This window comes from Ranitomeya variabilis, chromosome 4 (genome assembly GCF_051348905.1).
Source record: "Ranitomeya variabilis isolate aRanVar5 chromosome 4, aRanVar5.hap1, whole genome shotgun sequence".
Classification (NCBI taxonomy): Eukaryota; Metazoa; Chordata; class Amphibia; order Anura; family Dendrobatidae; genus Ranitomeya; species Ranitomeya variabilis.
This window is the reverse complement of record NC_135235.1, coordinates 311956142-311983447: the sequence shown is the minus strand read 5'-3', so window position 1 is coordinate 311983447 and position 27306 is coordinate 311956142. Positions and strand designations below refer to the sequence as shown.

Here is a 27306-nt window from a genome sequence, read left to right as displayed (position 1 = left end):
TCAAGTATGCGCACCTCCATCCAATAAAAGACAGGGCTCTGAACCCCGTTCTCAGTGATCAATAAATAATCTCCTGTCCTTTTGGGAACATCCCTTTAAGGCCACGTTCACATGTTCAGTATTTGGTCAGTATTCTACATCAGTATTTGTAAGCCAAAACCAGGAGTGGGTGATAAATACAGAAGTGGTAAAAAAAATTTATTATACTTTTCCTCTGATTGTCCACCCACTTGGCTCACAAGACTAGATTTCTATGCAGGGAAAGGAAGGCCATATCTCAGGAATGGAGAGGCAAAGGAACAAAAGAAAAGAAACCTCTGATTCAGGAGAACAGCGGCATTCATACCAAGTTACATATTTATGGCAAGTGACAGCTCCTCTTTAGCTGGAAGACTTCTAGAGAAAGTAAAAGTTGAAGTATTAGGTTAAGTGAACCACCAGGGTGAAACCTAAAATTATACCAGAAATTAGTTTGTTCTCCTTCTTCATCAATAAGCCAGAGCTGGAGATGATGTGAATTATTGTGATAACTCATATTGGCTAAGATCTGAAATTGCATAATCTCTTCCTGTAGAGCAATATTTCTTGCCATATTACCAATCATACCATTTGTGTTCGCCCTTCTAAAATAGTCTAAACCATCTCCAATTGACTTGTTATACTGATGTTCTTCATGGGCATTGCCATGTAAACCCACCCTTGAGGAATTACATACCCAATCTACTATTATCGAGCCTTTGCGACTTGATGGATGAATATTCTGTAGGAAGATTGATCTTGAACAAGCCTAGATAAGTCCACCAGGGTCTTCTTCTCCACCATTGTCTTGATAGTATCAAGCAATTGGGTTGCTGGTTTTCCTCTTCGCCTTGTTCCTTCTATTAGTCCGATCATGTTGTCCTTCTTCAGTGGTTGCTCTCTTTGTATGATGTGTCCAAATTGACAAGTCGTAGCTTGGTGATCCTTGCTTCGAGTGACATGTCTGGCTTGATTTGATCCAAAATGGATCTGTTTGTTCTTCTAGCCGTCCATGGTATTGATAACATCCATCTCCAACACCACTTTTCGAAGGTGCTTGATTCTTCAACCTACCCCCAAAAAATATATACACTCACCGGCCACTTTATTAGGTACACCTGTCCAACTTCTTGTTAACACTTAATTTCTAATCAGCCAATCACATGGCGGCAACTCAGTGCATTTAGGCATGTAGACATGGTCAAGACAATCTCCTGCAGTTCAAACCGAGCATCAGTATGGGGAAGAAAGGTGATTTGAGTGCCTTTGAACGTGGCATGGTTGTTGGTGCCAGAAGGGCTGGTCTTAGTATTTCAGAAACTGCTGATCTACTGGGATTTTCACGCACAACCATCTCTAGGGTTTACAGAGAATGGTCCGAAAAAGAAAAAAAATCCAGTGAGCGGCAGTTCTGTGGGCGGAAATGCCTTGTTGATGCCAGAGGTCAGAGGAGAATGGGCAGACTGGTTCGAGCTGATAGAAAGGCAACAGTGACTCAAATCGCCACCCGTTACAACCAAGGTAGGCCTAAGAGCATCTCTGAACGCACAGTGCGTCGAACTTTGAGGCAGATGGGCTACAGCAGCAGAAGACCACACCGGGTACCACTCCTTTCAGCTAAGAACAGGAAACTGAGGCTACAATTTGTACAAGCTCATCGAAATTGGACAGTAGAAGATTGGAAAAACGTTGCTTGGTCTGATGAGTCTCTATTTCTGCTGCGACATTCGGATGGTAGGGTCAGAATTTGGCGTAAACAACATGAAAGCATGGATCCATCCTGCCTTGTATGGAGCATCTTTGGGATGTGCAGCCGACAAATCTGCGGCAACTGTGTGATGCCATCATGTCAATATGGACTAAAATCTCTGAGGAATGCTTCCAGCACCTTGTTGAATCTATACCACGAAGAATTGAGGCAGTTCTGAAGGCAAAAGGGGGTCCAACCCGTTACTAGCATGGTGTACCTAATAAAGTGGCCGGTGAGTGTATATTTAAGATGATCTACAGGGAGTTCAAAGTGGTAGATAAGAATTAATATTAAAAATTAGGACATGGAATAACCCCAAGGTCCCTGATTTACTGCCACAGTCAGCAGTCCGTAATGCTAGAAAACTTTGCTATACCCCGATCCACTCCCTGTATTTCAGAACATTTTAATTCAAATACTATGAAAGTAAGAGGATTGGCTTGTACTGTGCCAAGCAACACATCTCCATACAGAACATGTCTGGCCATCTAGATCCTGATAAATCAAGGCTGTTTTATAACATCTGAGCCACCGGGTGTAGCACTAACTGAGCAAGCCTCTGCGTCCGTCTCCCTGGGTAGCTCTTCTTTCCAACTTGGCAAGGAAAAAAATGTCTTTTGTAGAAGCAAAAACTGTAATTTTTGCTGGGTGTTATCCTGTCTTGGATTACATCAGGGGTCAATCATTAATATGCACCATGGGAGTTCATTCGATTTCACTTTTGGCCCACAATGGAGCAGTTGTTTAGCCTGTTTTTCTAATGGAAACTACTGTTCGGTGAGAGTGCAGTCCTGCTGCCTTATGCATTGCAAAGAAAAAAATAGACAATTATGTTTCCTTGCTGCCTTAGTCACTGGCATTGTCAGAGAGCTGGTTTCCTTCCATCCCAGAATCTTGAACAGGAATGCATGCAGAATCACAATCACCTCCACTACAAATGGCAGAGTCGCGCCACCAGACGATTTTTCACCATTACCAGGGAGACAGGCAAATCTAGGATGTTGTTTTGTATTTTAACCCCAAAAAGCAAAGTTTTTCTCGTCTGTTCTGAAGTTTTTCTTCTAACGCTTTTTTTTTGCATTTACCCCTTTATGTGTTTTTAAATATGTTTTGTCATTTTCAGATTTTTTAATTTATTATTAAGGGATCTGCAAACAGAAAGCTGTTGACTGTCACACCATGCTGAGAGCTTTACCAAAACAGGAAAACCAGAACTTGCAGTGCAGTTTAAATCAAACAAACTGATTCAATGCAAACATTTTTTTATTTAGTTGAACCAGACAAATTTGAAGAATTTGTAATTTGATGTGCGCAAATCACCTAAAGTGGCCAACTGCATTCTTCACATTGCAGAAGATTGCACCAGCCAGAGAAGGCTCACATGACCACTGGTGTGGCAGAATGGACTACCCTGTAATGCCTTGCACCTATTATATCACATGGTTTACCACATCCAATCAGGAGGGACTGTCATAGCCTATATAAAAGCCAAGGCAGGGAATGCAGCTGCCATTTTATGGTGAACATGAATAGTGGGAGGATGTCACAGGTCACAGCTTAGTCATAAAGATAAAAGCCATAAAATACTGAAGAAAGGGTACAGGTAGGCAAAATCTAGTAAAGCAATAATATAAATCGTAAGCTCTCATTCATGTCAAGAAGGACATGTGTGGAGCAGGAGAAAGGAATCAGGAAATGCAGAAAGCAGGGTGCAAAGATCTGGCGTTGCCTACCTGCACCCGCAGCAGATGTCCTTGACAAAGACCGTTGCTGGTCGAAACATTAGACCACATCTGTTTTTGACTCCTTGCCGGATCAAAATAAATTTACACAGCAGCAAGACTTACAGGCTCATTTTCTTTTGTGGTGATGAGGTACCTACCTCCATATACTGTATATGTTGCCCACTTTTCACCTTTTGACAGGTTCACTTTTAATGCCACTCTCATTCTCTGACAGTAGCATTTATCGTGTGCTGTCTGTGGGGTGTCAATGGCATGCTATGGCAGTTGGGAGTCAGCTAAAGACCCCTATGACTGTCATGATGGTTCTCCTATGAAGACCAACCTGTGGCTGGTGTTTATAGGAGAACATACAAACTCCTCACAAATAAAAACTTCAGATCACCACTGAAAAAACAATCTATCACACAGCATTATCCATCGAGAAATGTAAATGTTATGGGAGTTGGAAAGTAGAGACATGAGTAGTGTTGAGCATTCCGATACTGCAAGTATCGGGTATCGGCCGATACTTGCTGTATCGGAATTCCGATACCGAGATCCGATATTTTTGTGGTATCGGGTATCGGTATCGAAACAACATTAATGTAAAAATGTGTAAAAGAAAGAATTAAAATAAAAAATATTGCTATACTCACCTCTCCGACGTAGCCTGCACCTTACCGAGGGAAGCGGCAGCGTTCTTTGTTTAAAATTCGCGCTTTTCTTTCCTTTACTGAAGTCCCGGCTTGTGATTGGTCGCGTGCCGACCATGTGGCCGGGACGCAACCAATCACAGCAAGCCGTGACGTAATTTCAGGTCCTTCAGGATTTTAAAATTACGTTCCGGCGTTGTGATTGGTTGCGTCGCAGTCACATGGGCAACGCAACCAATCACAGCAAGCCGTGACGTAATTTCAGGTCCTTAAGGATTTTAAAATTACGTCCCGGCTTTGTGATTGGTTGCGTCGCAGTCACATGGGAGACGCAACCAATCACAAGCCGTGACGTCACGGGAGGCTGGACACGCGCGCATTTTAAAATGGCGGAGAGGTGAGTATAGCAATATTTTTTATTTTAATTCTTTCTTTTACACATTAATATGGTTCCCAGGGCCTGAAGGAGAGTTTCCTCTCCTTCAGACCCTGGGAACCATCAGGAATACCGTCCGATACATGAGTCCCATTGACTTGTATTGGTATCGGGTATCGGTATCGGATTGGATCCGATACTTTGCCGGTATCGGCCGATACTTTCCGATACCGATACTTTCAAGTATCGGACGGTATCGCTCAACACTAGACATGAGCAAAATTTTTTTTTAGTAATTCCCCATTTTTTTATCACTTAAATAAGAGAGAAATATATATATATATATATATATATATATATATATATATATATATATATATATACTAGCTGTACAACCCGGCTTCGCCCAGGTTAATAGCTGCTGTTAGCAAAATAGAATGTGTTAACAAAAATGTATTCTGCACACAAAAACTACAAAACAAATAGACAGAAATGTAATTATTAAAAGGCAAAAACTAAGTTCATTGGCTCTTGTTCTCTTGTCTGCAAGCTTTGCTTCCCTCTGCTCAGAAAGTTAATTGGCTCTTGAGGAAGCAGCTGCTGCTCTCATGTTTGTCAGCCTTGGTTCTTGGTCTTCACATTTTTCATTGGCCCGTAATGCAGCTTTTCTTTTCGCATCAGCTGACATTCATGCCATGGAATACCTTTTCTTATGAGGCATTATTGTGGTAAAAATTGTCTGTAACTGGCAGTTTCTATATCCTCTCACATAGAGGTAATGTGACTGACATCAGCCTTTCCACCAACACACCCTAAATGACATGATATTACCTCACACAAGCTTTGTTATACTGAGAATGTCCTTTGTTGCCTATATTAACCAATCAGAGCTTAGATTAATTAACTGTAGCAAAATAGAAGCTGAGCTGTGATTGGTTGCTATTGGCAGCCTGATAAATCCCCAGCCAACAGGAAGCCCCCCCCCTGGCAGTATATATTAGCTCACACATACACATAATAGACAAGTCATGTGACTGACAGCTGCCGTATTTCTTATAGGGTACATTTGTTGCTCTTGTAGTTTGTCTGCTTATTAATCAGATTTTTATTTTTGAAGGATAATACCAGACTTGTGTGTGTTTTAGGGAGAGTTTCATGTGTCAAGTTGTGTGTGTTGAGTTACGTGTGGCGACATGCATGTAGCGACTTTTGTGAGATGAGTTTTGTGTGGCGACATGCATGTAGCAACTTTTTGTGTGTCGAGTTGCAAGTTGTGTGCAGCAAGTTTTGCGCATGGCGAGTTTTGCGCGTGGCGAGTTTTATGTGTGGTGCGTTTTGAGTATGTGCAAGTTTTGTGTGAGGCAACTTTTGCATGTGTTGCAACTTTTGTGCATGTGGCAATTTTTCCACGTGTGCAAGTTTTGCATGTGGCGAGTTTTCCATGAGGTGAGTTTTGCATGTGTGGCTAGTTTTGCGTGAGCCTAGTTTTGCATGTGGCGAGTTTTGCATGTGGCGACTTTTGTGTTTTGACTTTTATGTGGCGAGGTTGGTGTATGTGTGGTGAAATGTGTGCTGCGGGTGGTATATGTGTTCAAGCACGTGGTAGTGTGTGGCGCATTTTGTGTGTGTGTTCATATCCCCGTGGTGGTGTGGTGAGTATCCCATGTCGGGGCCCCACCTTAGCAACTGCACGGTATATACTCTTTGGCGCCATCGCTCTCACTCTTTAAGTCCCCCTTGTTCACATCTGGCAGCTGTCAATTTGCCTCCAACACTCTTCCTTTCACTTTTTCCCATTATGTAGATAGGGGCAAAATTGCTTAGTGAATTAGAAAGCGTGGGGTTAAAATTTCGCCTCACAACATAGCTTTGACGCTGTGACTGTGCAAAAATTTTGTGGCTGTAGCTGCGACGGTGCAGATGCCAATCCCGGACATACACACACACATTGAGCTTTATATATTAGATTTGGTATCACTGTAATCATACTGACCTGGAGAAACATGTTGATAAGTTATTTTTTAACCATATAATACAGTGGGTACGGAAAATAGTCAGACCTCTTTAAATTTTTCACTCTGTTTCATTGCAGCCATTTGGTAAATTCAAAAAAGTTCATTTTTTTTCTCATTAATGTACACTCTGCACCCCATCTTAACTGAAAAAAAAAACAGAAATGTAGAAAGGTAGAGAAATCTGCCGAAACGTTGCTGCAAATAGATCAATAAAGCCACGGGTTTTCACTTTAATTTTTGGAGTGCTGCCTGTTTTTTTTCTATTTTGGGGGTTTGGACATCACCTTAACAGGTTTTAATGCACCCATTTTTTTTTGTAGTGCTGCCAAATTTTCTTTAATTATCTATCTATCTATCTATCTATCTATTATCTATCTATTAACCTATATATCTATTATCTATATATCTATCTGTCTGTCTATCATCTATCTATCATCTATCCATCTTTTTCCATACTTCCCGCTCCTTACATCAGCTTCTACCTATTACTATTTGGCTGTTATATTTGCATTGTATAACAGCTCAGCTATCATTAAGTCCTACATTGTAACAAAACTTTTCTTTAATCGCTTTTTTCCCCTGAAAAGCAGCCGAGCTGTCATTAGTACAGTCATTAACCCATATCCCTTACTCTGAAACCGCTGCATAACCAAAGTCAGGAATTTCAGGTTTATAACGCAAGAAAATAACATGCTATTGTGTAGGAAGGATTTCCAAACTCATAAAAAGCCATGTTCTTGGCAAAGCCTCACAACAAGTTATGAAAGAGTGATTAGAAACACTCGCGCTATAATTGAAGTCTGGTTTGCAGTGATTGTAGGTCTGTGTTTGGATTGCAGAATGTGGTGAGACTTCTACATATTGGACATGGCTGCAGTTTGCATGTTGGGGGGGAAACTCGAGTGATTTCGAAAAACTGCAATACATCAATTACACTGATGCGAAAATGATCAATATATTATATTAATACGATCTGTCCCATTAGGACTGGATTCTTTGATGCAGATTCAGGTTTCTGTGCCCCCTTATGGGCACAACCAGCTTATCCAAGATTACACTTTGCAGCCAGTACTTAGCCCAAGGCTGTTGGCTAAATTTTAGGCTAAGTCAAGGCATACAGCAATGGCCCATCTGCAAGAACAGTAAGTTGTTTCCTAATCCACGATGTACAGTTGTGCTCAAATGTTTACATACCCCGGCAGAATTTTTGCTTTCTTGGCCTTTTTAAAGACAATATGAATGATAACACCAAAACTTTTTCTCCACTCATGGTTAATGGTTGGGTTAAGCCATTTATTGTCAATCTATTGTGTTTTCTCTTTTTAAATCATAACTCTAACATCAATGACAGTTTGAAGTCTTTTGTGGTAGTTGTGGATGAGGTTCTTTATTTTCTCAGATGGTAAAGCTGCCCACTCGTCTTGGAAAACAGCCTCCAGTTCCTGTAAATTCCTGGGCTGTCTAGCATGAACTGCGTGCTTGAGATTTCCCCAGAGTGGCTCAATGATATTGAGGTCAGGAGACTGAGATGGCCATTCCAGAACCTTCACTTTGTTCTGCTGTAGCCAATGATAGGTCGACTTGGCCTTGTGTTTTGGATTGTTGTCATGTTGTAACAAAAATTCTGCCGGGGTATGTAAACTTTTAAGCGCAACTGTACTCATTTCTTTTTTATAACTTTTAAAGAATGTTATCAAATCAGTTTCTGAGGTTTCTTTACATAGCGTAAGATATTTGCAATGTCAACTCTTTCCCATTAATATACCTAAGGCAAGGGAAAAGCTGATAAAACACAGATTTTGGGACATGTGATTGTAGAGGGGTTTTTCATATTTAAAGGGAATCTGACAGCACATGTATGTAATCTGTGAGCAGCATGATGTTGGGGCAGAGACCCAGATTCCAGAGATGTGTCTCTTACTGAGCTGCTTGGTTTTGTTTTGATAGAAACCCTGTTTTCTCTGCTGTAGATGTAGCAGTTCTCTGAATGTTGAGCTGTGCATAATCCCGCCCACACCACTGATTGGCTGCTTCCTTTGTACACTGCCAGCAAGCTACTAATCAGTGGTGGGGGTGTGGTTGCACAGATTAGCTTGACTGTCTTGCACATGAGACTAGTCAAGCAGTGATAATCTCCTACTGATAAAACGCTGATTGAATACCCCGATAGACATCATTCCAGATTTATAGCATTTGAAAATAGAAGGAAGCACAGTACTTGTTTACAGCGGTTGATGTGCTGTCGAGAGTGATGATTTTTTTAACTTTTTCATCAGGTGATCTTCAGCCTGTTTAGACTGAACGATCCGATAAGCGATCATTCATGATAATTGTGCAGTGTAAATGTACCTTCTCTTCATACACGGTGAGACAAGTCTCCATGGGTGGAGATATTCAGAGTAGAGTTCAGTGAAGCTGGGGAGCTTGTGTCACCTGATATAGGGTTTGAACAATTGTCTTTAAAGGTAAGATATATGGTGTCTATAATTCCAACAGCAACAAGCCTACTAATTGTAGTTAGATAATAACTCTGGAGCACTTCACATTGGTTAAGAGGTGGGCAAACTGAGCATGTAAAAAATGTAATGTATTTATATAGCATATTCTTTAGGTTATTAGGTGGTTAAATAGAGACTAGTGGAGGAAGTGTTTTTATTTAAAAACTGAAAAATTATTTATATCTAAAAAAAAAATGAAAACCTCAGTGGCGCAACTTATTTGGTGAATTGAAAACAACCAGTATTTATGACCCATGTGAATCATGACTTTCAGACCTTGCAAGACAGTAGATAGCATTGATAACTTTTAACTTTTAACAGAAATCAATTCTAAATGGTCTCTTTAAAGACCCTTATAAACAGCAGACTAATGTATGCCAAAACTGCCGATATCGGTGGGATTGGCCAAAAGTTTACTATGCATGGGCACCCCCAATATGTAATGTCATTGAAGAGAAGGATCTGGCATGTCCAATTACAGATTGCAAATCCTTTTTTTTCTCTGAGAGATAAGCCGTTACCAGAGGAGTCTGGCAGTGGCTGTCTTATCGCGAACATAACAGTGCTTGGCTAGAAGAGGCGGGAGAGATAAATGTTGGAGAAATTATCTATTGTGAATGAGGGTGTCGTGTTTACTCTGGTTTGTTGTGCAACACCCGCTAGGGCCGTGGGGCACTCAGAACAGAGTCGGATGGTTCTTAAAGGGGTGGTCATGGCAGCAGTGGGCGTGCAATAAAAAGGATGAGGGAATGTTTGTGGGGGATTGTTCGTGACGCCACCTGTGGCATCTGGCTATAAATGGCCGACACTGCTTAGGGTGTCCAGGTGGGGATGGAAGCCTCCCTGCTGCACTGTTCTCTGGGTTATTGATGCTTTATGCTCTATTCAAGTCACTCTTACTGTCTGTCCATTAAATGGAACACTACCAGCATGGCAGGCAGCTTGAGCGTGTCCAGGTGTCACTCCCTCGTGGTGACTCCGGGCTCTGATCTGCTGCTGTGCCTTTGGGTGTCAGATGGGGCCAGGAGACCTGCAATCTCCGGTCCTCTGGTTTTAGTTGCTGGGCCTGTAGTTCCCAAACAACCACAGACTCCTGTGTCCGATCTTTGGCGCTCAGTCCTGGGGTGAGCTCAGTCGCAGCTCCACTCCCAGGCTCTCCTCACTTGCTTCCTCTTCCTCAGACTAGCTCTGACTGACTGACTAACCCCTCCTCCAGACCAGAACTTATCAGGGAAACTCCCCTGAAATCAGGTGTTAGATCTCCCCCTTTTGGTCTGGAGTCAGGAAAGGTGTTGTATGCTGAAATTACCTGGAAAGAGGACCCCTCTTGCTTCCAGGCATGGCATCACCCCCTTGAGGAATGCTATGCCACTGTGGCAACTGGACTCCTGGGGTGCCACAGTTGTGCAAAACTAAAGCATATATCATATGCAAATTGGGTTTATTGGCCAAAAGGCATCATGTGGCCATGAGTGACAATTTAAGGTTCCTGTAGGTCAATTAGAAGGTGCCCTTCAACAGATGTGAGATAAAAAAGAGCAAATTAGCAAGAGGACTTATACAAATTCTAAACTTACTTTAAGACTGGACATACATAGGTGGCTGTCAGCAGAACAATTCTTAAATTGATTGTTCTTCCAACAGTCATCTCAGCTGACTCTTCCATACAAAGAAGCGCTCACTTGGCTGAGTGGTCCCATGTTCTCTACGACATCCCTCTTTTGGGGGGAGAACAATGCAATCAGCAGTCCGAAATCAGACATGAATGATCAACATCTCTCAAGAGCCTCAGTTGGCCGGTGCCTCCATGCACATAGAATGGTCAGCAGAACCTATCGATATCAGCGGGTTCAGCTGACATTAGATTCAGAGTAATAGCAGCAATCATCACCTGCGATTTCAATAAAAGCCACTTTATTTAAAGGGAAGGTGCCATCAAAAAATTTTTTTTTACAGCAATTGTAAAAATGTAATTAAAGAACACAGCGAGCACCTCTAAAAACCACAATTCAGACCAAAAATAGGAATAAAAAATCGTAATATATCCCAAGGGGTTAGGGTGCACTGTGAAAGACTTCAGTGAATAGACTGAGAGAAAGGACCAAACCACCCAGCCACCACAGAAATAGGAAATCACTAGGAAGTATCACACCATTAGGATCAATAATAAGCCTTTATTAAATCTATTGGCAATTCATACATAAAAAGTTTTATAAAAATTATACATGAGAATAAAAAATAACTGATATAATAACCAAAATGCAGGAGATTTTATCTGGTACCCCAGAACCCCTAAATGATGAAGGTAGCAGCCCACCAAGGATAAAATTATCTTTACTCGCTGTGTATATAAAAAAACTAGTATAACAGTAAAATAAGCTGGTCAAACCAGATAAGGTGAGGCTAAATATCCACTAAAATATTTAAATTAATTTATGAAAATCAGTGCAAAACCTCATAAAAATTAACATATATTATTGTCCATGAACAGCAAAAGTGCTAAAGAATAAAAATACACAAAAATTATATAAAAATTCATATAGTGACCAAGTGTAAAAATTTATATCAGCATATTTCAAACAACCAACTAAAGTGCATAAAATAATTTAAGTGCAACAAAATAAAATGGGAATATTGCTGTGGTATAAGTAAAGGTTATATTCACTTGTTACATATAAAGTGACTAAGTGCAAGAAAGTGATTGTATCACAGCGAGGTTGATGGGAATGATGTTAGTTTCACCGCATACATATGTGTCCAAGTGCACTGGAAATCCGTGGGTTAATGCCCCTACAATCTATTGAATCACTATATAAGTAGATATCCACATGTAGTGGTCAATAGTTAGTGGGTAATTCAGCGGTCATAGTATTGCCGCATGCAAGCTTTCCATATATATGTAGGCTAGTAATTAAATGGACAAATCATTACCGCAGATGATCTACCTTCAGGGGGGCCGAGTCCAGAACCTGCGTGCTCCCGACGCGCGTTTCGAATATGTTTCTTCGTCAGGGGGTTTGTAAAAATGTAAAGAATTAATGTTTCAATTTTCTTAAAAAATATTATCATTTGTTTATAATTTAGTAAAATATGAAAAATAATTTGAAAAGTTTGGGAATTTCCACTTTTAAACACTAGGAGGAGCAGCTGCTGAAATTTCAGAAAAACCTAGTGTACAACTAGCTCACATTACAGCACTGCAGTAATTATGGGCGGAGTCTGCTGACATGTGATGTCTCCTCTCCTCCCCTTCTGGGTGTTTGCTAAGGCTTCTTTCACACTTCAGTTGTGTGGCGTCAGTTGGGTCCGACATCGTGGCGGATCGACGGATCCGTCAAATTTCATGCAAAAACGGTTCTAACGGATCCGTTTTTTTAACGGATCAGCTGCCCTAATCCGTTAAAAAAACGGATCCGTTAGAACCGTTGCGAACGTTTTTACATCCGTTGCAACCGTTTTTTGACGGATCCGTTTTTTAAAAGGGGAGGATTTCAATGTGATTGGCTACTGGAAACTTCTGGAAAACTATATATAGCGTGTATTTACACCACATCTTTGAAAGGTTGTAGAGAAAGTGGCAGAAATGGAAGGAGTCCTGGCGAACATTGCAAAGATCTATGCAGATTTTACTTTTGAGGCAAATCAGTTGGCAGTCAGCGTTCGAGAGAGGGAGGAACGAAGACTGCGAATCCTACGGCAGCGGCGTAAGAGAAGGCTGTGGATCCATCCCATCACAGCACAACGTATGACCCGTGGTGTTTATTCCACGCTTTACATGGAACTAAGGGAAAACCCTCAAAAGTTCTTCAATTATGTGAGGATGAGAGCTGAAAATTTTGCATTTTTATTGGGCTATGTGGAAGACTGTATACGGAGACGAGACACCCAGATGCGATTCTCAATATCACCAGCAGAGCGTCTCATGGTGACTATTCGGTAAGTCATTTTTTTATTAAATGATTCTCATTCATCAGACTTATAACTGTGTTGGTTTTTTTTGTATTTTTTTTATAAAGTATTGTCTTTTCTTTTTGTTAACAGATTCCTTGCAACTGGAGAGTCCTTCTCATCCCTCCATTTTCAATTTCGACTTGGGATATCCACCATCTCGGGGATCATCAGAGATACCTGCCGGGCATTGTGGGAGTGCCTACAAGTGGAATACATCCCAGAGCCATCACAGGAGAGGTGGCTGGAGATCGCCCAAATTTTTCATCAGATTTGCCAGTTTCCAAATTGTGTTGGAGCAGTTGATGGAAAGCACATAAGGATCGTCAAACCTTCAGGCTCTGGGTCACAGTTTTATAACTATAAGAAGTATTTCTCTATTGTGTTGATGGCCATAGCTGACGCACAATGCAAGTTCATCGCTGTGGATATAGGTGCGTATGGACGTGCAAATGATTCACAAATCTTTAAAAATTCACCAATGGGGCGCCGTTTATATGGAGAGACATTTGATTTTCCGCCCCCTAGACCTCTCCCTGGAACCACCGGTCCACCGTTACCATTTGTTTGTGTTGGAGATGATGCCTTCCAGCTTTCCCCACATTTGCTTAAACCCTTTGGAAGTAGTGGACTGACCCAGAGGAAGAAAATTTTCAATTACCGTTTAACCAGAGCACGCAGAGTAGTGGAATGTGCCTTTGGCATCCTAACTGCCAAATGGAGAGTGCTACTAACTGCCATTAAACTGCAGACTGAAACTGTCGATGATGTGGTCAAAGCGTGCGTTGTCCTGCATAATTTTGTTCTATCAAAAGAACAAGTTTCCCTGGAGGATAATGTTTCAGAAAGCACCTTACGGGATTACCAAAACCCCACTTTTCGCAGTCCAGTTGCAGTCTGCAGAATGCGGGACAGTTTTGCAGACTACTTCATGTCTCCTGCAGGATCAGTTGACTGGCAGTATGAAATGGTGTAAAAAATTTATTTATTTTTATACTTGTAAAAATACCAATTTTTGTTTGCATACAAAATCTTTTTACTTTAATGCAGCATTGTATGTTTTGCAACGGTACCCTTTAAACACTGTTAATGTTACTATTGCCATAACCTTGGTGACTTAATAAATTAAAAGAAAAAAAAAAAGAAAGACAATAAAATTTTTTTTAAACCAAACAACTGTTTATTTATTGACTTTTACAGATTCTCATAGTTTTGGGTGGAGATAGTAGCGGAGGGGCTGACAGGCGGGCGGACCACGTCGAGAGTGGGGGACAGGACATCACGGGGAGGAACAGAAGTGGAATGGGTGGTGAAAACATGAGGTTGTGTAGAGACTTGAGGTGCAGATGTGGTGTGTGTGAGGTATGAAGGTGTTGCTGGGATTGATAACGGAGAAGTTAAAGGGGAAGAATGGAAGGGGGACGTTAAAAACTGGGAAAGACTAAGGGGGGAAGGAACAAATGACGAAGGAGTAGAATGGACGGGAGGAGGACGTACAGGAGGAGGACGGATGGGAGGATAGACGGTGGATTGAGAGGGGAAAGGTGTTGACACATGAAGGGTAGGTGGAGGGGCATGGGATATCGCCTGCGCTAGAGCAGTGTGGCAGCCTTGCATCACATGCATCTGCAGGTCAGGAGTTAGATTTTCCATGTGCCTGAGGACCGCCTGAAAAAAACAGTGCCTTGGTGACTGGTTTGCATCTGATTGCATCCTATCAAGACGACTGCTGAGTTCAAGTATGCTTTTGTTAAGCATATTGTACCCAGCAGACGTTTGCTCACTCAAAAGCTTGATGGCACTGTGAAAGGATGCATTCAGATGCAAAAAGTCAGGCGCATAGCTCCTTTCCTGACCTCTCTGGCGCTGCCGTCCTGACCACAAAGTTGGTCTAGAAGTTGCGGCAGTGGCAGAGGGGTGGGGTAAAGGGAACTCTAACTCATCACCTGCAGCTTCAAGTGACGAAGTCCGCCCTGCTGCTCCAGCGCTGGTGGATGAGGCTGAGGGATCAAACAAAAGGGTAGGTGCAGAAACAGAGGGGTCGACGTGGTCCCCGGTGGCGGACTCTCGAGGGATCGCTCCAGAGGGCTGCAACTCTGATGCAGGCTCCCGAGTGCTGCAGAAAGTGCTGTTAAAGAAGAAGAAAAAAAATATTAGTATCTTTATATTACAATTGCCCTTACTGCAAAAAAATTGAAGGTTACACATTTTTTCAGTTTGACTGAAAATATGTGGTGTTGAATATTTACCTTCTGCTCAGCAGCGTCGACCGTAGGAACGACAGGGCTCTGGCATGTTTGTATCTGCTCCTGCGTCCTCTAGATCCACTCGGGGCCTGCATCTCCTTATTAAACTCCCTCTTGAAGCGATCCCTGATTGACCGCCACCGCACGATAATCCTGTTACCTGGAAAGAGATAGCAAAAATTGGTTACTATACACCACATTAAATCATGCTAAAATAAGGTTATGAAGTGTGAATACTTACGCGCTAGATCCTGGGCCCCAGCATCGAGTTCCTCCCAGTTATCCATAACAGCACTGCACACTTCCTCCCATAGCCGTCGGGTGATTAACTGGTCAGCATGGCGGCGGTCCGACATGTTCCACAGCGGCTCCCTACTTTGTACTGCTTCGATGAGGGTGTTCACATCGATGCCCTCCTCTTCATCATCTTGTTCGGGAGCACGCTGTGAAGCCTACGAAAAATATAACAATAAAAAGGGAAAGATTACAACACATGAATTTTACATTTTACTACACAACAAAACAAAAAGGAACTTACTCTTCGGCGACCGCCGCGATTATCATTCCGACGACTATGGGAGGTGCTTTGAGGAACTCTATGTCGAGCCCCGGATTGTGAGGACTAATAAAAAAAATTAAAAAAAAAAAAATTAATAATGTTCTTAGATTGAGGCATATGTATTGTGTGTGCTGTCATGAATGTTTGTGTTGGGTGTAGTGCATTGTATGTGAGGATCGGTCTGTTCAAAACTTACACTATGCGCTCCCGCTCCTTGTCTTTCTCCACCCTGTCCGTCTCCTTCTGTAAGCCCCTCTGCTTCATATTCCTGTGAATACAGAACACATAAAGGGTTAAAAACAATGACCATAGTTGTATCACCAAAAAATTTTACAGAACAAAAAAAAAAAAATACAATACCTCAGTTTGCTGCTGATGTGCTGGGGGGCTCTCAGAAGAAGACATTATGGTCTTTGCGTACCTCTTGGTCCCAAGTATCTGTAAGTATACAGACAGTTCTAAGCTACTATACACAAGGATAGATGCAGCTGTAGGATTTAACAGTTACATCTTTTTTAAAAACTTTTACATTTCATCCCACACAAAATGAAATTTTTTTTCTAACCGTCATACTTTATATGGTAGATATGCTTGATGCACAAGCTGCCAAACCCTCTAGCCCTGTTTCCCCACCAAAAAAACCCCCCAAGAACCCTTTAAAGCAACACCAAAACTGAAATTGATATGCGCAATGCGCATGTTGGTAAAAGCCACCTATCAAACCTTATCAAAAATGTTCCTCATTCGAACTTAAAATACCAATTCCAAAAATTGGTAATTATGATTACCCTACAGTTTGTATTTTCTAAAACCGGATAACATATTCTATACACAAGATTTGCATTACACATTTATATATATAACCTTTACTGCATGTTTACCCAATATTACATTTATCTTGCAATGAGACTACTGACAGTTTTGTGTAATTTTTATTACTATTTTTTAAAAAAAATTTTTTTTTTTTAATGGTACAGTAGGAGCTACACTGCTCTTTATTTGAAATACTATAACATTTGGGATAACAACAAAAATGCAGAACACATCACACATCATTTATACACACACACAAAACTCATTTTACACCACAGCTATAAAAAATAACAGCTAATAGTATGAAAAACATATAAACAGGGCAGGCAGGCGCACGCACACAAGCACGCACACAAGCATGCACGCACACAAGCACGCACACAAGCACGCACGCACACAAGCATGCAAGCACGCACGCACGCACACAAGCATGCAAGCACGCACGCACGCACGCACACAAGCACGCACGCACACAAGCATGCACGCACACAAGCACGCACACAAACACGCACGCACACAAGCACGCACGCACGCATGCATGCATGCTGGATGGCAGTACTCACATGGCTGTCTCAGGCAGGGTCTGGCTTGCAGGGCCTCTCTGGCTGGATGGCAGTGCCTGGCTGGCAAAGTCTTGCTGGCAGAGTGTCTCTGGCTTGCAGGGCCTCTCTGGCTGGATGGCAGTGCCTGGCTGGCAAAGTCTTGCTGGCAGAGTGTCTCTGGCTTGCAGGGCCTCTCTGGCTGGATGGCAGTGCCTGGCTGGCAAAGTCTTGCTGGCAGAGGTCTTGCTGGCTGGGTCTGGCTGGGTCTCTCGGGCATGGAAGGGTCTCTCTTGCTGGCTGGTACATTTGGGAATGACCTGTCCTCTTTATATAGTTTTTGGGTTGTCTGGGCAAAGTTGCAACTTTTTGGAGCATGCTCAATCAAAAAAAGCGGATTGAGGCGACGGATCCGCCAAAAAACGGATCGCGACGGATCCGTCGCCCATAGGCACCCATTAAAAAAAAAGGCGGACGCGACGGATCCGCCGCGTTCCGCCTTTTTGCCGGCGACAAAAAACGTTACAAAGTCCGTCAATGTCTAGACAACGTCCGCCAAATATCGACGGATCCGTCGCAAGGCGGATGGAACGGACGACCATCCGCCACAATCCGTCTCTAATGCAAGTCAATGGAAAAATAGCGGATCCGCCCCAAAAAAAAAACGGATCCGCCATTTTACGAAAATGGCGGTTTTTGACTGACGCCGAAAGACTGAAGTGTGAAAGAGGCCTAAGGGATAAGAGGATGATATTCAGGAACCCAGTGAGCAGCCGTTTTGTTGGTGACTGCAGAGTAAGGCTGCTGTCACACTATCAGTATTTGCTCAGTATTTTACCTCAGTATTTGTAAGCCAAAACCAGGAGTGGAACAGAGGAAAAGTATAATAGAAACATATGCCCCACTTCTGCATTTATCACCCACTCCTGGTTTTGGCTTACAAATACTGAGGTAAAATACTGACCAAATACTGAACGTGCGACGGCAGCCTTATACTAACAAGTAGACAGTCACCGAGGATGGCAGGCAGCAAGGATTCTGGGAGATATGTGGTGGAGGGAGCAGGGTGACAGCAGCACAGAGTATTTCAGGAGCAGCAGTGTGCTGGTCTATGGAGGGGGCACCATGTTCAGTGCGCAGAGCAGCCAGGGATTGTACATAGAGCGCTGTCTTTTATACACATGGATGGACCGTCTGCTCCACAGAAATCCAGGAAACATTTCTGCGGATTGATGACCTGTTCTGATCCAGACATTGCATGCAAAGACCCCATTCCCCTCCTCAGATCCTGTCTTCTCTATCCTGTCCTGGCGATGTGTGAAAGTGAGACGACAGGCGAAGTACGGGGTGACGCTGGGAAGGAAATGTAGCCATATAGTAACGATAAAAATGAGACCCCTCTCTTCAGCTGCCTCACCAGCCCTGACTGCACCTAACTGGAGGTCATGCTGCCCCCTCTATTACCCCAGACCTGCGTGCAGGTGCTCAGCCAGAACCACCATAGAATGGGTCCGCTTTCTGAAGATAATACTGCCATAGTGTTCTCACATAATACCGCCATATAGATCACACACACAATACTATCAAATAGATCACACAATACTGTCATACAGTTCTCACATAATACCGTCATATAGATCACACAATACTATCAAATAGATCACACAATACTGTCATACAGTTCTCACATACCACCATATAGATCACACATAATACCGCCATATAATTCTCACCTAGTACTGCCACATAGATCACACATAATCCCACAATATAGTTCTCATATACCACCGTCATATAGTTTTTACATCATTCCACAACACTGATCAAACATAATACCGCCATATAGATCACATATAATACCGTCACATAGATCACACAATACTTGGTGGCATAATGTGTGATATTATATATATTATAATATCTCGGCATAATGTGTGGTCTTTACAGGAGTATTATGTGATAAATATATATAGCGGCATTATACGTGATCCATATGGTATTGTGCTGCTCTAGGGAGGTCACAGAGACGTATGGTGGAAGGAGCAGGGTGACAGGAGCACAGAGTATTTCAGGAGAGCAGTGTACTGGTCTATGGGTGGGAGGGTGTGCTCACACTCACACGCTCGCAACTGTATACTTAGCCTTTACTGGCTATTAAAATGGGGGACACCCCCCAAAAAAAGACGTGGAGCCCCCTATAATTAATAACCATCAAATACTATGCAGACAGCTGCGGGCTGACATTAATAGCCTAGGAAGGGGCCATGGATATTGTCCCCCCCAGGCTAAAAACATCAGCTCTCAGCCGCCTTTTACATGCGCCTCTTCTGGCGCTTTGCCTGGCAATTTCCACTTGCCCTGTAGCGGTAGCAAGTGGGGTTCATATTTGTGGGGTTAATGTCACCTCCATATTGTCCGGTGACATCAAGCCCACGGCTTAGTAATGGAGAGGCGTCTATAAGGCACCCATCCATTACTAATCCTATAGTTGTATTGTAAATAAAGACTCAGCCAGAATAAAGTCCTTTATTGATCTTTTACCATACCGAACGCATAATCCTCGACTCCCTCAACAAAAATAATAAACCACATTGGGGAAAGACACGCAGGGGGAGAGGAGTGCATAGGAGAGGATTAGATACTGACTGCTGAGCCGTGTATCTAATCCTGGCCTGTGTGATACTGACAGCTGATCCGTGTATCTAATCCTGTCCTGTGTGATACCAACTGCTGAGCCGTGTATCTAATCCTGTCGTGTGATACCAACTGCTGAGCCGTGTATCTAATCCTGTCCTGTGTGTTACCGACTGCTGAGCCGTGTATCTAATCCTGTCCTGTGTGATACCGACTGCTGAGCCGTGTATCTAATCCTGTCCTGTGTGATACCGACTGCTGAGCCGTGTATCTAATCCTGTCCTGTGTGATACCGACTGCTGAGCCGTGTATCTAATCCTGTCGTGTGATACCAACTGCTGAGCCGTGTATCTAATCCTGTCCTGTGTGTTACCAACTGCTGAGCCGTGTATCTAATCCTGTCCTGTGTGATACCGACTGCTGAGCCGTGTATCTAATCCTGTCCTGTGTGATACCGACTGCTGAGCCGTGTATCTAATCCTGTCCTGTGTGATACCGACTGCTGAGCCGTGTATCTAATCCTGTCGTGTGATACCAACTGCTGAGCCGTGTATCTAATCCTGTCCTGTGTGATACCAACTGCTGAGCCGTGTATCTAATCCTGTCCTGTGTGATACTGACAGCTGAGGACACAGTACACGGGACAGGATTAGCTACCCAGGACTAGATTAGCTACACAGGACAGAGGTAGCAGTGGTAGTGGTATACAGAGGCAGGCAGCAGTGGTATACAGAGGCAGGCAGCAGTGGTATACAGAGGCAGGCAGCAGTGGTATACAGAGGCAGGCAGCAGTGGTATACAGAGGCAGGCAGCAGTGGTATACAGAGGCAGGCAGCAGTGGTATATAGAGGCAGCTAGCAGTGGTATACAGAGGCAGCTAGCAGTGGTATACAGAGGCAGCTAGCAGTGGTATATAGAGGCAGCTAGCAGTGGTATATAGAGGCAGCTAGCAGTGGTATACAGAGGCAGGCAGCAGTGGTATACAGAGGCAGGCAGCAGTGGTATACAGAGGCAGGCAGCAGTGGTATATATAGGCAGCTAGCAGTGGTATATAGAGGCAGCTAGCAGTGGTATATAGAGGCAGCTAACAGTGGTATATAGAGGCAGCTAGCAGTGGTATATAGGGGCAGCTAGCAGTGGTATATAGAGGCAGCTAGCAGGGGTATATAGAGGCAGCTAGCAGTGGTATATAGAGGCAGCTAGCAGTGGTATATAGAGGCAGCTAGCAGTGGTATATAGAGGCAGCTAGCAGTGGTATATAGAGGCAGCTAGCAGTGGTATATAGGGGCAGCTAGCAGTGGTATATAGAGGCAGCTAGCAGTGGTATATAGGGGCAGGTAGCAGTGGTAGGTGGTATATAGGGGCTGGTAGCAGTGGTAGGTGGTATATAGGGGCTGGTAGCAGTGGTAGGTGGTATATAGGGGCAGGCAGCAGTGGTAGATGCATAAGAAAATAAAAACCCTGTACTTACCTCCCGTCCTCTCCCAGGAAGTGCTGAGTCATGTTCAGGGCAGAGAAGTGTGCCGATCTCCCTGCTCTGCTCTGAACAGGTCGGCAGTGATTGCAGCCTGTAATGTAATACTAAGTACAGGCTGCAATCACAGCTCCTCGCTGCAGATATTTACCTCGGACCCTCGGCAGCAGCTTCTCCCAGCAGCAGCTTCTGCCATCGCACGCACTGAGCTGTGTGTGCGATGGCAGAGGGAAATAAACAAAATGGCCGCGATCTCCTCTCACAGCTGTGACGTGGCAGCTCAGTGGGCGTGGCCAAGTCACAGCTGAGAGGCAGGAGATGCGGTCGGAGCCCGACCGTTGGCTCCTATGTACATGGCTGCCGTAAGTGAGGTGTGCAAGTGTCGTGCCCAGACACTTACACCCACACTAATGAAAATGGCGGCCTCCAGTGGTGAATGTAAAAGCGAATAAATAAAAAAGTATGAAAGAGGTACATTTACTTTTGTATTAAAAATAATTGATTATATAATCAATAATTATTAATACAAAAACTAAAATCACGGCACCCTCCCTTTAAGCACAGGATTTCAGACAGAGACATCACTGAAATAAGCAACAGCTGTTTCCCATGAGTATATGCTTCCTCTGGAAGAAGTGTGAGCCAGAAGAAGCATGTGCTCATGCGAAACAGCTGTTGCTCATTTCAAATAAAGTGTATTTTATTGAAATTGCAGATGATGAGTGCCGCTTATCCTGCTTTCCTCTGAAACTCATGACTTAAAACATATATCAAGCTGACCACTACAAGATATGGATATTATAATCCAGATATTTTTTGGGTTGTATTGGGTGTAGTGGTAGTGTCAGTGTTTTTTCTTTTTTGGTCTTTCAGCTGACATTAGTCTAATGTCTATGGGGGCCTTAAAACTTTTTGCTGATTCTGCCCATCCTACTAGTATTATAAAAAAAACACAGAGGGCATATAGGAATGGTCACCTAAAGAGGGCAAACCCATAATATAATAAGCCCTCTGTTTTGATAGACTTTACCTAGAGAACATTAGGCAAAATCTACCCATTCACATGTAATAATTTAAATCTCGCTGACATAATCAGACTGATTTCCTAATTGAAAGAGCATGTTCAGGTTTCCATGGAATTTACCACTGAAAATACACAGTCAGGCCTCAGTCTTCCAACATGCCGTTATTTCAGGGAATAATGTACCTCATTATTACAGTTCATTGTGTTATCCTTTTGTTTGTTGAGCTTGTAATTCCCTTTTATTGCATTTTTTTACAAATTAAATAATGTCTAATAATAGTTTTCACAGGCAGCCATGTTGTGGCTGTTATGGATAGGGGGATGGTTGGCAAATTTGTAGAAAAATAAAATGAAAGTAATTCCTATTTATTAATCGAGCACATTGACGGATACTAAGGGAGCATAGAAAATAAGGTGGTTATTAGTCATTTATATTGCTATTTGTGATCATTGAGCTTTAACAATACCATGTGAACTTGTGTTATAATCTATTGCAAGCAATAGTTAGCAAATTTGAAGTGTTGAATTAAATGGGTTCTTCGTTTTCGGACAATTCATTTTTGTTGTAAGGGTCTTTTAGTGACAAGCTAATCAGAGGTTGTCCAAAAACCACCAATAATCTGCAAGAACATTTACCAGTATCCAGAAACAAGTGATTAATGCAGCACCCCCAAAGGTGAAATGAAATATTGCAAAGTTCTCATTAATATCAATCAGTAGACCACTGAAACATCACCTAGTTCTCCCTAATATCAATGAAGTCCATCAATTTTCAAACATTAGGCTTCAAAGGTGGTCATAGTGGATCCAACTGACTAGTGTGATTTATGTTTCCAGTACTTCAATGTGTGAACAGTTATTTGGAAATTATATAGATCACCAGGCTTCTGTCATTTAGTTAAGGTCTTCTAAGTACTTTACTGTCTCTTTTTTGTATGGGATGTAAATCATAAACTGCGACTTCTTTTCTTCTCTGCAGGTGACAGTGACCTTGTAAATAATATGTATGAGCCTGATCCGGATCTCCTTGGCGTTGACAGTGCAGAAGAGGAGACAGAGGACAGTATTATGTCCCCCATTCCCGTAGGACCTCCTTCACCATTCCCAACAAGTGAAGACTTTACCCCAAAGGAAGGATCGCCCTACGAAGCCCCCGTCTACATTCCTGATGATATTCCAATCCCACCTGATTTTGAACTTAGAGAATCCTCAATACCAGGAGCTGGTCTTGGAATTTGGGCCAAGAAGAAGATTGAAATTGAGGAAAGACTAGGACCTTACATCATGACGCAGAAGACCACATTAAAGGAGGATAATCTAGGATGGGAAGTAAGTACTCTGCACTTAGTTGACCAGAGCTTCGGACTTTTCAATAATAACATATATGAAATTAAACCATAAAGAGTGAGGCCTAGAGCAAGACGATGAGCGTGGGCGACAGTATATTCAGGTTATGTATTTAATGTCTTATAGTGCAGTGCGATTTACATGATTTTTAACATGATCATTCAATCAAATGCAGCTTTACATATTTATCCCATTCATATGTATGGGAATGGATGAAATGGGTTTATGAACTAAACCAGTGACCACGTAACTCAATTTTAAATCTTGTTGTCTCTGTAAGGACATCTTACACTTTTTCCTTGTGGGGATGAATAAATAATCTTACGTATTTTTGTTTCCAATTCATTCACGTTTGGTAAGATTTGTGTGGACTCAGAGTAGATCGTTACTCCTTTGTATCTCCATTGTTCTATACTAAAATTGTTCAAGTGTGCAGGACCATTTTCAATATTTTTTTTCTGGTAAATCTCTAAATCATGTGGATTTAAGGTTTTACAATGTAAAAGGGACTGTATATACAACAGAATGGCTCCGATATTCAGAATTCATTACTAGAAAGTCTAACCTTTCTTGGAAAAAAGTTTTCAAAGAGCCTGTCAACTGTTGGAAAACTTAATCCACCAGCATGCCCCAACAATCTGCGTGTACTGCGAGATCCACAGGTTGGAGACCACTTATCTAAACAATCCATAAATTAATATATGAAGGCTTTGGACCCATTGGCTATTATGCTATGCATCTTTAGAATAAGGAGACAATTTATTAAGACTTAGAGAAGTGCTTGCTGGAGTGCAATCACCTGATTCGTTAACGGGATGCACCACTTAATGAATTATGTGCCTCTTATACCATCATGCACCACTGCAAGAAATGTACATCAGGAAGGGACTAGTGTACGTTTCTTGGGTAAGTTACATAATTTTGGTGGTGTACCTTATGGTGAATTTGACAGGTGGGCATAACCATTCATGGTCCTGCCCATGTCCTGCTCAAGCTATGCCCATATTGGTGTAGATGGCCCTGACTGGCATGCAAGTGCCAAAAGTTGCAATATTGAAGGAAAAGACAGTTCATGGTTTGGACTGCACTAAGCAAAATGAAGAGCCTTGATCCAATAACCTAAGGAGCAGTTTTTATTCCTCAACGCGTTTCCAAGCTGACTTGACATCTTTCTCAAATGTAAAAAACAACCGTACTTAATTTCCCTGGCTTAAGAAAGACCGGCGTGGAAACGCATTGTGGAAGAAACACAACTCCTTTAGAGTATTTTATCATCTTCATTTTGGTTAGCGCAGCCTGAAACCATGAATTGTCTGTTCCTTCAAACATCCTGGTTGAGTTCATCCCCAGCCATGGGGCAGCACCAACCATTATCAAGCTTTCACAGGAGTTATGCCTAAACAACTCCCTCAGGAGAGCACATTACGTGGATCTAGTATATCTTTTAATAAGAGTATCATCCTATGGTCTGGTGCGCTCTATCTTCCTACAATGTTTATCTAAGGTCCCATTTACACATTGAGTATTTGGTCAGTATTTTACCTCAGTATTTGTAAGTCTAAACCAGGAGTGGAACAATCAGAGGAAAAGTATAATAGAAGCATATGCACCTCTTCTGTATTTATCACACAATCCTGGTTTTGGCTTACAAATACTGAGGTAAAATACTGACCAAATACTGACCGTGTGAACATGGCCTAAAAATCTCAATATTGCTGCGCAACCAACTAATTAAGGTCTTTATGCCAAAATTTACATCTCAATGTATCAACTCCTATGTTTTACCAGTTTTCAAATGATTTTATCTTTTCATCTAATTCTTTGTATTTCAGCATTTTCTCTTTTCCTGGCAGTAAATTCTAAATGTCTCTAAAGAAATAATATACAGATAGGTACATTATTATAGGATATGACTACATCGTAAACTGCACTGCATGAAATTCATCAACGAGGATAACCAATAGCTCTAAATTTATCACAGCTTTCTTCACTTTAGTCTTGTCTCCAGTCTATTTCTAAATTAGGTCCTCGCTTATGCAGTGTTTCTTTCCTCCAAATAAGACCAGTACAAATTCTGAAGTTATTTTTTTTACCCGTAGACAAGAATGTTCTCACATATCCCCTGAGTCCATGGTCTGAGTGTCCTCACTTTTCCAACTCCTACACTTCTATTTCATTTTAGGTTATTTTTGCTGTACACCTTGCTGCACGATACCGGCATTGGCTGATGTAAATGCCGTATATCTGTTTGGGAGGGTTTTTTGACATTTTGGACCAAATAATAGGATTACACAAAGTCCATGTGACCAAAGCTACCCACCATGGTGACCATCTGAGAAAACATAATGTTTACTAGATCTGCATGTTTTCAGTATCGGAGTTCCTCCAATTCACTACGACAATGGACAAATGCTGGAAGCTTTTTATTCTTCCATAACACTTCGCCCCCAATTAATATTGACTACACTTACATTTTTTTCCTTTGGCGAGAAGCCCAAAAAATCTACGTTCTCTGGCTGTAGGTTAATTGGTTCCCATAAGTTTTCTGCCAGTTAATATTATACTCTACACCTACCTTGCTTTCCTACAGACATATTTTTAGGGGTGTTTTTTTTTTAAACTTTCTTGAAGAGTTGCGCTTTAGGACTCATCAAACCCAACCCAACATCAAGGATATGTCGTCAAATCGACTGCGCACAACATACTAATAAATATGGAGGGAGAAGATGAGAAAAGATCTGGGTAACTATGTGTTAAGTTGGGTGATGCCAAAATGGTGGACTTGTCTTGTATTATACTGATTGCATTTACCAATCAGTATAATTGTGCGTAGTATTACTGGGAGGGTCTACTTTAGCAATCTAAAATCGAGGTGTTGCTATTCGGCCATCTTACAGGGTGGAGAGCGCATACAAAGAGTGAATCTCTCACTGGAGGACTCAAGAGCCCATTTGTTCCCCCTGGGGGAGGTGCTGCAGGGAATTTGAACTTTTCTTGTTATAGCAGACAAAAAACCCTAAAAAAACAAAATGAGCATATATCCCATAATAAGTAAATAGCAATAGTATATGTAAATAACATGGGGTTCTTAGTTAACAGTATTTTGATTAAAAAAAGTGAAAAAGTCATCTCACCGTGACAAGGTGTACCCATTTGGGACCATCCTATCCTGTCTCTACTATTAAAACCTCACCTTGTGTCAGCTAACCTCAATGTGAATAAGGGCAGAGCAATGTTAACCTGGGCTGCTTACTGTAGTTTTGATAGAATCAGTTTTTATCACCAGGAGATTATCACTAGAGGACTAGTAACCCTGCTGCCAGGTAGTCCTTCATATTCATGAGCTCTGATCACTGATTGGCAGCTTCCTGTGCATGCACAGTGTAAAGAGGAAGCTGCCAATCAGTGGTGTGGGCGGGGTTATACAGAGCTCAGCATTCAGAGCTCTGCTAGATCTGCAGCAGAGAAAACAGCAATTTTATCAAAGTTACAGCAAGTAGCCCTGTAAGTGATATATCTCTGGAAACAGGGTCCACTGTCCGTACATCGTGCTCCTCTCAGATGGGGCAAAAACCTGATGATGGATTCCCTTTAAGTCTGGTATAAGGCACAATATACAAAATAAAGTGGACTGTAATAATCAATATCAATGATTTTTAGAACTGGCTGATGGATTTCGGATGTCTTG

General features: G+C 42.2%; 2 protein-coding genes across 9 annotated transcripts in view; one reads left to right on the top strand and one right to left on the bottom strand.

Annotated features, from left to right (window-relative positions):
• Nucleotides 1–27306, top strand: part of PRDM16 (PR/SET domain 16) — an 868945-nt gene that overhangs the window by 258541 nt on the left and 583098 nt on the right. For all 7 annotated transcript variants that reach the window (XM_077250426.1, XM_077250425.1, XM_077250424.1 and 4 more), the window contains exon 2: nucleotides 23251–23600. In XM_077250426.1, coding sequence (XP_077106541.1) covers nucleotides 23251–23600 — 350 coding nt within the window. The remainder of the gene's footprint in view (nucleotides 1–23250; nucleotides 23601–27306) is intronic.
• LOC143764634 (uncharacterized) lies at nucleotides 13921–17789 on the bottom strand. Of its 2 annotated transcripts, XM_077250421.1 has the most exons (7): nucleotides 17164–17789; nucleotides 16148–16225; nucleotides 15984–16055; nucleotides 15767–15850; nucleotides 15470–15680; nucleotides 15232–15388; nucleotides 13921–15110 (listed from the first exon to the last, which is right to left on the bottom strand). In XM_077250421.1, the coding sequence occupies exons 2-7, from the start codon at nucleotides 16190–16192 to the stop codon at nucleotides 14177–14179; spliced, it is 1503 nt and encodes a 500-aa protein (XP_077106536.1). In that variant the 5' UTR covers nucleotides 16193–16225; nucleotides 17164–17789; the 3' UTR covers nucleotides 13921–14176. The 2 variants fall into 2 exon arrangements, with proteins under 2 accessions (XP_077106536.1, XP_077106535.1); XM_077250420.1 differs by lacking the exon at nucleotides 17164–17789 and having other exon boundaries at nucleotides 16148–16375.

Excerpts from the sequence above, each read along its gene's own strand:
- LOC143764634 (XM_077250421.1), bottom strand. The coding sequence starts at position 16,192 with ATGTCTTCTTCTGAGAGCCCCCCAGCACATCAGCAGCAAACTGAG. Across the intron at positions 15,389-15,469 it reads TGGGGCCCAGGATCTAGCGC|GTAACAGGATTATCGTGCGG; the intron begins GTAAGTATTCAC and ends ATCTCTTTCCAG. Across the intron at positions 15,111-15,231 it reads TCGACGCTGCTGAGCAGAAG|CACTTTCTGCAGCACTCGGG; the intron begins GTAAATATTCAA and ends CTTCTTTAACAG.